At 37.9% G+C, this 11,492-nt stretch overlaps 1 protein-coding gene across 1 annotated transcript in view; it reads right to left on the bottom strand.

The window, feature by feature from the left end:
• Nucleotides 1-11,492, bottom strand: part of ADAM28 (ADAM metallopeptidase domain 28) — a 67,821-nt gene that overhangs the window by 48,155 nt on the left and 8,174 nt on the right. The window contains 3 exon segments of the mRNA XM_027772823.1: nucleotides 3,077-3,153; nucleotides 4,289-4,367; nucleotides 7,762-7,838. Coding sequence (XP_027628624.1) covers nucleotides 3,077-3,153; nucleotides 4,289-4,367; nucleotides 7,762-7,838 — 233 coding nt within the window.

The raw sequence follows: 11,492 nt of genomic DNA, 5'->3' as shown, positions 1-11,492 counted from the left end.
ATGGAAAAGGAAATTAGATAATCAAGTCTAGACAAAAGAGACACATTATTATAGATGTTTGCATGGAGAATTGCCCCTGCCTGAGGGTGAAGAGATAGGGTACCCCTAGAAGAAGGGCTATAGATTGAGAAAGGACAGACAAAAGTAGAGGTCAGGCAGACCCCCACACTTCCCTGAACCATTCTGTGCTCATCTTTAATAGGGGAGGCAAAGCCGAAGCTATAGAGCACTTGTGGTTCTAAGCAAGCCTCTCCTGGCCTTCTCTGGCTAATGTTCAGGTTTCTTCTATCTGTAAAGCCCAGCAGTAGATTGTTTAGAGCTTTCACAAGCTCTGCAGCAATAGTGCTAAGACTGTATCTACTTTAAGGTGCTCCCTGCAGAGAATTATTAACAGATAGATAGAAACGGATGTCATAGTCATGCATAGAACAAGCTAGAGGAAGAGGCTAAACCGAGGAGAGAGGGTAGAGAGAAGCTCCTAGTCCCTAAACATTTTGACTCTAATGAGAAAACTCAAAATTCTACATTTTAAAAGCAAGCAAGCAAGCAAATAAAAACACTATAAAAAGCAATTCCTTCACATGTGTTATTTACAAACCACTATTAAGAGAAGTGATTCTTCTGCATTTCAAAATTGTATAGCTCTTACAATTCATACTCTATTTTAGTATAGTTAACTATAATTGAGGGTCTTTATGTGTATTAAATACGCACATGCTGTCTTAGTCCAATACCGTGTTGTGAACGGAAATACTTCAGCCTCAGGTACTGGGTCGTTGGAAAAGTTATGACATATTTTTCTGTTTTTCAATGCAAAAATGCATCATGACTTTTCCGATGATCCAATATTTTATAAAGAAGATAGAAACTCACAATTTTGGTGGCTAAAATGGCTAAAAACCCAGGCTTCCAGGATGGCAGACAGAAACAGAGAGGATAGTAGATGCATGCAGAGAGTCAGCAGCTTACTATCATTCTTTTTTATAACAACCAGCTCTCTCAATAACATCTTCTCATGATATCTAAAAGTAACTGGGTTTTGTAAGATACCATCAATATATTCCTGAGAATGTAGCATGCAAGATCTTCCATGATACAACTGCCATGAGCCAATCAGTCTGTTATACCTCACCACCTCCCAACATCAAATTCCAAAACATGAAACTCTGGGGGACAAACCATGATCTAAGCCATAACATTCCACCCCTGGCTCCCAAGGTTCCTACTTTTTACATATAAAACGCAAGCATCCTATTCCAATAGTCCAAAAGTCTTGGCTCATTCTAGCATCAACTCAAAAGTAAAAAGTTTCACTGGAAACAAGGAAAACTCTTTTCAGTCATGAACCTGTGAAATCAAAACAAATTGCATACTCTCAAAATGTAATTATAGAGCAGGTAAAGGGTAGAAATTTTCATTCCACTTGAAGAAAGGAAAAACATATCCACAGCAAGTCCAATACCCAAGTGAGCAGACATTCAATCCTGGAACTTTATGTGCTACTACTGGATACACTGAGGGGTGGGGACCCTCAACTATCAGGTAGCCTTGTCCTGTTTGCTCTACTGGACTCAGTGCACGGTCAGGCTCTTTGTAGTTGGAGTCTGTCATTTGTAGTTTTTTCGGGCTGATGTGGTTCACTGATAGCTCAAAGGAAGTCCCACTTCTTCAGCTCTAGTAGACATAGCCCTCTTGTTGGGTACTCCCTGCTCTGACCCCAGATTTCTACTTGGCTTTGTCCTAATGAAGCTCTCTACGGTTGCCCTGCCCTGTCATAGAAATCTGCCTATACTCCCATACTTTTTGATGCATATTTTGAAATCCAGAAGGAGACCACCAGACCCTCACAGTTCTTGTGTTGTGCAACCCTACAGAATTAGTAGCACTTGTACCACCACATGAATGTAGATATTGCTGCTACTATTACCAAGGCCTGTAGCTTGTACCATCCAGATTGCCTGTTGGCTACTATTACCAAGGCCTGTAGCTTGTACCATCCAGATTGGCTGTTGGATCTAGGGCTACTTGAATCATAACTGGGGAAACTGGCCACTACTGGAAGGTAGGAAACTCCAGGTTGCTAAAGGTAGCATGCCTGGCCTGGGCCCTTTCAAAGACCTGTTCTTAGATCTCTGAGCTTGTGATTGTTGGGCAGTCCTGAGGATCCCTGAAATATTTCAAGGCCATTTCTCTCACTTTATTGACAATTATCACTTTGATTCCTTCTGAAATTGCCAATCTCTTTAGTAACTAGTCTATCAGCCACACTTTTCCCTGTGTTTTTATTCTTTGCCACATAGCTAGGCTGTATATATTCCAGAAGTTTCTCTTCTTCTTTTAATTTTCAATTCTATCCTGAAGTTATCTCATTCCTCATTTTCCTCTAAACCTCCTCAAAATAGCCTTTATTGCCTATATTTCTAATGATATTCTGGTTATCACCATTTAACCAATCTCTAAAAAGTTCCATTTCATTTTAAAACTGTTATTCTCTGTGCTTGTATAAGAATACAGGCTTTTCCTAGCCTTCTCCTTTGCCCATTATCCAAATCTCAAACTGTTTCTTCATCTTCAGATATCTGTAGTAACAATCCTTCTGACTACACCAATTTCTATCTCAGTCCATCATTACATGGCTAGCAGAAATACCTGAGCTTGGGTGATTTTATTGAGAAGATAAAGATTTACTTACAAACTCATGATTCTGTTGGCTGTAGAGTCCAAGGCCTGAGCCTATGATGTGGCTGACAAAATGGGAGGCACATGGAGAGAGAGAGAGAGAGAGAGAGAGAGAGAAAAGAGAGAAAGACAACTTCTGACTGATCTCATAACAACCAGCTCTCTCAAGAACTAAACCCTGTTCACAAGATCTAAAACACTTTGGGTCTCATGAGACATCATTAACCTATTCACAAGAGTGTTGCCTCCCTGTTGAAATCATCATGAACCAATTACTGACTACTAGGCCCTACTATCTCTAAACATCAAATTCCAAACCATGAAACTTTGGGGGACATAACCATAATACACATATACCACAATCATGGATATGGACAAAATGTTCATGAAGTCTTACCTTAAACCCCAACATGTGCTGATGCTAGCATCAGAAACTTTTTCATTTGTGATATATCCTTGATAGTAACAGTCATCCTAAGGAAAAAGGAAAAGGGGTTTTGAAAAGGAAAGTCTGTGTGAATTTTTAGGTGCACTCTTATAGTTGGATTTACGATCTTGAAACATGATCTGCTATCTATTTTCAAACTACTTTCTGCTGTATATCAGTCAAGTTAGATATGTTTTAAAATTAGATTAAAATTTTTATGGTTTAAAATCTTTAATGTTAGTTATTGACCTCAAATTGCTTGTAGGGTTTTACCTAAATTTTGTTTTTTTAAAGTAGGATAAAAGTGAATAATGTTTAGAAAATGAAATGTAGATATACAAGTTTTAAACCTGAGCCCATGAAACAGAAAACATTCAATTCTTCCACTTGACTGATTGCTTACTAAATTCTTTTTAACAAAGACCTATAAGCTCTTTGTCTAATGGATGGGTTTTTCAGATTATGTTTCTTTTCTTGATTTAGCCAAAGGGTTCTACCAGATTAACTGGATCAGCACAACATTCCCTGCCTCCATTTGTAGCAAAATCCCCATCCCTAACATTTTTTCATGTTGGTCTTCCATGATGGACCTTCCTATTTGGGGACAGATTAGGGATTGTTCCATATAAATTCTTGTACCATTGCTTTGGACTAGAACGCTCCAAGGGCTTTCAATAGAAAGTGGAGTTTAGAAAAGAAGACAATAATGAATTATCCCTCACACTGCTGCTACAGTACACAGTCAGCTGTTCAGCACAGCAAAGATGAGCTCTGAATCCAAGTCATGAATGGGAATTATTTAAGGGAAATATAGTTCTACAACTACCCTAGAGGACACAGTCTTGCAGTGAAAGAATCTACAGAAGTGACAGAAATTGTCTAAAAATACCAGAATGTTTAACTCTTTGTTCAAAAGAAACTAACATGCTCCTTTTCCCACCCTTTTAAGGGAACTCTGGACAGCTAGAGAAGGTTACTTCTACAGTCAAAGAATGTGTTTGATTCTGTTAAAATATAAAAAGGTTGTAAAATCAGGTTATTATTACTGCTGAAAAAAGTCCAAATGGTGTAAATGTAGCTTCACTTTTGTTTTGTGCTTAGTAATGCCACTGCCCTTAGGTCTATGAGTCACACTGCTAAAGTGTGACCTGTATTAACAAAGAGTTTAAGAGACTATAATACCATGATTTGTGGACTTGTGGTGACTTCCTTTCCAGTGGAATTATAATATGTTTCCCTGTAGCCTGGTGCAAGGAGATTCCTGGGGAAAGAGAAACAATGTCACGGTCAGTCATACTAATTGCAAAGTCCAATGATCAAAGAGAGGGCTTCTGCTTGGTGTGAGGAAAATGTTTGGCTCCTGAAGTCTTCCTCCTCACCCCTTAGTATAGGTCCAAGCACAAAAGTGCTGCTTAAAATGGAAATACTGAGAGGGAAAGGTACTTTCCTGAGTAATGTGGAACATTCTCTTCTTTGTATACTTGTTTGAGAAGAGACGTCAGGACAAAGTAGAAGAGTAGAAGCAAAGCTAATTAAAAGGAATGATACAACCTCAGATTGCTAAAAAATTATAAAATCTATTAATTTAAACAAAACAAAACAAAACAAAAGGAATGATACAAACAATGCTTCTCCCCAGTTTGGATGAACTGCATTTTTACCCAGTTGTTTTCAGTTATCAGTAACTGATACACAGTTGTGGAGGAGAAGAGTTCATTGGAAATTCACCTGGTTTTGGTAGTTAGCTCTCTTCTGATATTTTCACTAGGCTTCTTAGAATTCACTCAAATATCCACAAGAAAATAAGAATCTTCACTGTGGTTTAATTGATAAACAAAAATTATGCATATTTCAGATGTATAGTGTGATGATTTAGATGTGTATATATGTGTATATACATATACATAGATATATATACACACACACATATACACATTGTAAAATGTTTTTCAAGTCAAGATAATTAATATAGTTATCTCCTTGAATAGGGACCTGTGTGTGTGTGTGTGTGTGTGTGTGTGTGGTGAGAACACTTAAGATTTATTCTTGGGCCAGCCTGTTGCCTGATGGTTAACGTGACTGGATCCCACATGACTGACCATGGTTCATGGTTCAAGTCCTAGACCTAGCAACTCGAACCTGGGTTACTTCAGGTATATCTGTAGTAATACAATCCTCTGAGTACACCAATTTCTATCTCAATCCACTGTTACATTGCTAACAGAAATACCTGAACCTGAGTGATTTCAGAGGATAGATATTAACTTAATAAACTTATGATTTTGGTGTCCAAAAAGCCCAAATGCCTATGCCTATAGTATGGCCAACAAAACACAGAAGATGGTATATGTGTGCACAAAATCGCAAAATGAGGGAGAGATGGGAAAAGACAATGACTTGACCATATCCCATGGAGAGTGTTTTGGTGGTGTTTTTTTTCCTTTTTTCTTTCTCTCTCTTGCATTCTCTTTCTGTCTGTCTCTTTGTGCACACATTCCCTCTGGTAAGCTAAAAAGAGATTTACTCTTAGCAAAATTCCAATATCTGTTCTCTATAATCACCATGTTCATTAGTTATCCAGAATTTATTCATAGGATAACTACAAGTTTGTAACCTTTGACCTGTTTCCTCAATCTCTCCATCCTCCCCTAGTCCCTGGTAACTACAATTATCTTTGTTTCTATAGGTTTGATGTTTTTAGATTCCACATTTAAGTGAGATCATTTACTTGTCTCTTTGTGACTGTCTTATTTCACTTAGCATAACATCCTCCAGGTTTATCTTTGTTAAAGATGGCAGGATTTTATTTTCCTTTTGAGAAGAAGAAAAAGATTTAAATAATATTTAAATGTTGTTTAAATAATATTTCATTGTATATTTTTCATTATTTTTTAATCTACTCATTGGTTACAGACATTTAGGTTGTTGTCATATTTGGCTGTTGTGAACAGGGCAAGGAGAAAAGAATTAAGTTATGGGGACCAGAAGGTGGTGTAATGGTTATGTCACTGGAATCCCACAGGGCTGATTGCAGTTCAAGTCATGGACCAGGAGGCTTGAAACTCACACAGGGCACAGGTGCATGTGTGTCCCAAATCCCCGAAAGGCAAATGGAGAAGTAATTGTGGTGTGGCCATACCCTGGGGGGGGAGGGGGGTTATTTCTTGCTTTCTGTCTCTCTGTCTCTGTCTCTCTGGCAAGCACATGTGTCCTATAGCAAAAATCTCTATGAAAAAAAAAATTACATGTATAATATGCCATCTCTATAGCATTATGTTAAAAATGTTATACACATTGTTCAATTTAGTCCTTTCAAAAATTCTGAAATCAGGCCAGCCAGTGGCCTGGTGGTTAAGGCAGCTGGTTTCCACATAGTCAACTGTGCAGTTCAAGTTCTAGACCTGTTAGTTTGAAAACATATGCTGGGTGTGTGTGCATGCCCAAAATCTCCAAAAGAGGGAGAAATGGAAAAGAAAGGATTGTGGCATAATCATGCCCCATGAGGGGTGCTTTCTTAGTCAATCTCGCCCCACCAGCTCTGCCTCTTAATGACAATAATAATAATAATAATAATCCTGAGATCAATTTTTCTTCTTTTAATTAACCTTAGATAAGATTAAATCATTCCCAACTCTAGTCAATTGTGATTTTATCTATTTATTTTTGCAAAAAGTAATTGTTTGGGGTGGAGGGTTGAGGGTAAAATCTTGAATCTTATTGTCCTGTACAAAACAACTCAGGGATTAAAAGAGAGTGAAAGCGCAGAATTAGGAAAAATTACTTTTGAAGTCTATGGATAGAATAATCAAGACCTGAGTAAGAGCTGTGATAGTGAAATTTGAAAATAAATGCAAAATTGAAATTGACCAAATATACAGAATGAAGGGATAAGAACACAATGTAACATATGGGAAAAAATGGGTGAGTTCATGGTTGGGTGGCTCCTAGAAAGAGTACTGATGCTGATTTCAGGAGAGCACGATTCTGATTTTACTGCTAACTTTTTATTTGATCCTAGAGTTTTATATTACTTATGTATATCTTACCCTGAGTTGTAAGTAGTTTTAAAATTGAATCTTTCAGTGTGATAACAATAAGTTGCTAATAATATAGAGAAAATCTTTTTAATTATAGCAAAGTACACTGGAATCTATCTTCTTTTTTTCTTTTTAGGTTTTTGCCCATAGGGTGCCTGCACTTATTAAATAGAAATGGAGAGAGGAAAAGTGAGAAATCACCCCCTAGGGAGAATGGCCACACCTCAATCCCTTTCCTCCATTCTCTTCTTGGGATTTTGGGCACACACGCACATGTACCCAGTGTGATTTTCAAGCCTCCAAGTGCAGGATTTGAATCTCCTAGTCAGCAATGTGGGATCCAGTGCCTTAACCTCTATGCCACCTGCTGGCCTAGGTATGTATGTCCACTTGCTCCTCCTTCATTGTGTTTTATTACTAAAAGTGTCAAAATACTAGTAGATTATTATTTTACCTAATGTATTGTACTACTTCAGTCATTGACTCTGGGTCAATTAAGAGCAAAACCTGATTATTCAAGGTGCGTGAGGTTCATAAGTAGTAACAGACTCAATTGGCATACTTTCCACATGCTAACTTATTATTGTGGAAGACAACATCAGAGCTAAAGACACTTACTTGCTCTTTGTTAAGTGAAGTACTGCTATTTTTCCATTAACTGTCATTTTATACTTTAATTCAGTTTCATGTGTTTCCTGAAAAAAATGAAAAAAAAATTTTACTAGTAATTAAAAAACATAAACAAATATTCATCTGGCTATGTCTATATGTTTAATCGTTAGCAAGCAATATCTGACTTCCTTTAGTAGTCAACTGAATAGTACAAAATATCTCTGTACTCCTTCTATAGATGAAACAACTTAGACAAACTATCTGAAAATGTTATGTCCATCTACCCATCCATTCACCCATTCGTGCAGTCTACAAATACAAGACTTCAAAAATTTTGTAGAAAAACAGAATTCAAGTATGAGTTTATTTTGGTTAAAAATAAATGAACCCCATCGACCATCTTTCATAAGATGCACTTTCCACTAACTTTTTGGAGACCTCCTTCATATTGTTTAAGTATGATTCTGTGCAGAACACTGCTTGGTTCTAAAAATTCAACTCTCAGAAGAAAAATAGTTACCTGTTGTTAGAAAGCTTATAACATTATGGGAAAACAAGTAATAATGTGAGTTGTGTCTCATGATAACAGGGTCAGAGAAGCCTTTTTGGGTTGGGGGGGGTTTAAGAGAGATTTTGCTCTAGGGCATGTGTGCTCACTGGAGAGATAGAGAGAAACAGAGAGACACAAATTGAGAAATCACACCCCCCTCCCCAGTGGGGATGGCCATGTTGCAATCCCTTCTCTTTCATTCTCCTCTAGGGATTTTTGGGCATGCATGTACATGCACCCAGCTCGAGTTTTAAGTCACCAAGTCCAGGACTCGAACCACAGTCAACTACATGGGAGTCCAGCAATATAAACATTACACCATCTTCTGGTGCCCAGAGAAGAATTTCTTAAAGAAGTAATTCAAATTGAGGTATGAATTACCCATGTGAAGTGAGATCACATTATCTGAAAGATGGGCCAGCGGGTAACACAGTAGGAAAGTCACTAGATCCAACATGGCTGACTCCATGGTTTGAGTCTGGGACCCTGTGGCTTAAAAATCACTCAGGGCATGAGTGCCCAAAATCCTCAGAAGATAATGGAGCAGGGATTGTGGTGTAGTTATATTCCCTGGGAGGGGGGGGGGAGGTCCTCACCTTTCTTATCTCTCTGTCTCTCTCTGGCAAGCACACATGTCCTATAGAAAAAATCTAACAAAAAGAAAAATTATCTGAGAGAAATGGAAAGTATGCAGAAAGGCATAAAAACCTTCTACCCACAATGCCTTCCACTGCTTCCTGTCAGCCATAGATTTCTAATGGATTTAGTACCTAAAATATTAATTGAAGGCTATTTTAGAAAAGTGTCATTGTTTTTGGAGTGAGAGTTTTAGCCAACATTGGCATAGAGATTATGGATGAAAAAAAGAATAAGAAAGAAAGAGCTTTTGTAAAAGAGTGAACACTGTATAATATGACAGTCATATTTCTGAACCACAGTTCTGTGGTTCCATGGTGAAGAGCAATACCTACAGAGGGAAGCTAAGAGGTAAGCTATAGACTCAAACTAGTCCTCTGAATTCAGATCTTATCTACTTTCACTGTGGATCAAAAAAGACAAGGTTCATGTAGCCATTTAACCTACTAGTGAACAAGAGAAATAATGTATGAGAGTACTTCAAAAAGTTATTGGAGGGGCCAGCAGGTAGTGTAGTCATGACTGACTCCAGTTCAAATCTTGGACCCAACAGTTTAAAAATCACACTGGACACATGTGTGTGAGTGCCCAATGTCCTAGGAGAAGAATAAGCAAGAAGGGATTGTAGCATAACCATCCACCCAGGGAGCAAGTTCTTGCTTTCCTCCTTACTGTCTCTCTGGTGAGTTCACACTTCCTATAGCAAAAACGAACAAACAAACAACAACAACAATAACAAAAAACAAAACTAAAAAAAAAAAAATTACTGGAAAATATAATTAAACTAAGACTTTATTTTGATGCAGATAAACTTTGACATCCATGAATAGTTTCTTTCTTCTTTTTTAGAGAGAGATTTTTCTATGGAGCATGTGGTGTACTCACTGGAGAGACAGAAAGAGACAGAGAGACAGAAAGTGAGAAATCACCACCTCATCCCCCTTTGGGGTGGGGGGGGATGGCCATGCTGCAATCCCTTCTCCTTCATTCTCCTCTTGGGATCTTGGGCAAACATGCACATGTGCCAGGTGTGAGTTTCAGTCTCCAGATCCAGGACTCAGACTGCAGTCAGTTACCTGGGGGTCCAGCGTCAGAGCCATCTGCTGGTCTCCATGAATAGTTTTTTTTTTTTTTTAAGACCCCTCCTATTGGCAATAAATATCAAACAGATTATATCAACTGTACCCTTCTACTTAATCATTTCAAAAATTAAAATTTAACATCTACTATATGCCAGTTATTAGTCTATAGACTTTTTCATCAAACTAAATTGTTCAAAGTTCACATTTATTTTTACAGCTGTGAGGAAATCACTTTATAGCTGTGATTAAAAATATATCACCGGGAACCAGCAGTTAGCGTAATGGCTATGTCACTGGACTCCCACGTAGTCGACCGCGGTTCGTGTCCCGGACCCGGTGGCTTAAAACTCATGCCAGGCGCGTGTGCGTGCATGCCCAAGATCCTGAGAAGAGAATGGAGGAGAAGGGATTGCAGCATGACCATTCCCCCTGGGGGGTGATTTCTCACTTTCTGTCTCTATGTCTCTCTCTGTCTGGCGAGTGCACACGCCCTATAGTGAAAACCTCTCAAAATATATATATATATCACCAACATTCAACATTTTTTTCAAAATATTCAGTGAAAAAGGTACCTGGCATTTTTAAGGAACAGCAAAAAAGCATTTGGAGAAAGTTATACTGAAGGGAAATTCAATACATACAGGTTCCATCTAATTTAGTAAAAGCATTTCATTGGTAGATAATTATCCTGGGGAACAAGGCCTAATATGGGCTCTATTACACAATCTCTTTAAAGAAATTACTTTAAGGAACCTCGACCAGTGTTGGAATATATGCTTCTGGTGAGTTAATTGTAGAATGTTTCTGTAAATTATTATTTATGTCTCATTTATCTATATTTTCCTGGCTCCCAGAAGAAAACTTTAGACTGTAAATAATTAGAACATCAATGATGAATGGATCATAATGTTTTCACATTCCTCTTGCAATTAATAATGTTTGTTGAGGAAATGTTGACTGAGAAAGTGCTGTTTCATTAAATAATAAGAATTACAAAAACTTTAATAGCTGCCTAAATAGACAAATCTATTTCAAGCTAATGTGCATACATACAGTGACCTTTATTTGCCAGAGGACACATGTGCTTACCAGAGCAAGACAGAAAGACAGAGAAAGGAGGAGAGGGCAAAAGCACCCCCGGTGGGACATGGTCACACCACATTTCCTTCTCCTCCATTTCTACATCTAGTCAGAATTTGGGGCATGCACACATATGCTTCCAGTGTGCTTTTTTTTTTTTTTTTTTTTAATTTTTATTTTCTACCTTAATTCATTATACACCATCACAATCCACCAATAAATTTTCCATCCAAAATACACCGTGTACTGATTCAATCAAGCACATCAACATACATGTTCTCAGCAAGTAATTTTCCAATTCTTACATCCTGCATACCTTGCCCTTTGTCTTGCCATCCCTGATTCCCCATCCCCCACCCTCTGCCATGTCCCATCTTCCTCCTCCATTG

The sequence above is a fragment of the Tupaia chinensis genome, unplaced genomic scaffold, assembly GCF_000334495.1.
Source record: "Tupaia chinensis unplaced genomic scaffold, TupChi_1.0 Scaffold000039_1, whole genome shotgun sequence".
Lineage (NCBI taxonomy): Eukaryota > Metazoa > Chordata > Mammalia > Scandentia > Tupaiidae > Tupaia > Tupaia belangeri.
The sequence above is the reverse complement of the archived record's forward strand: the minus strand, read 5'-3'. Positions and strand labels throughout refer to the sequence as shown.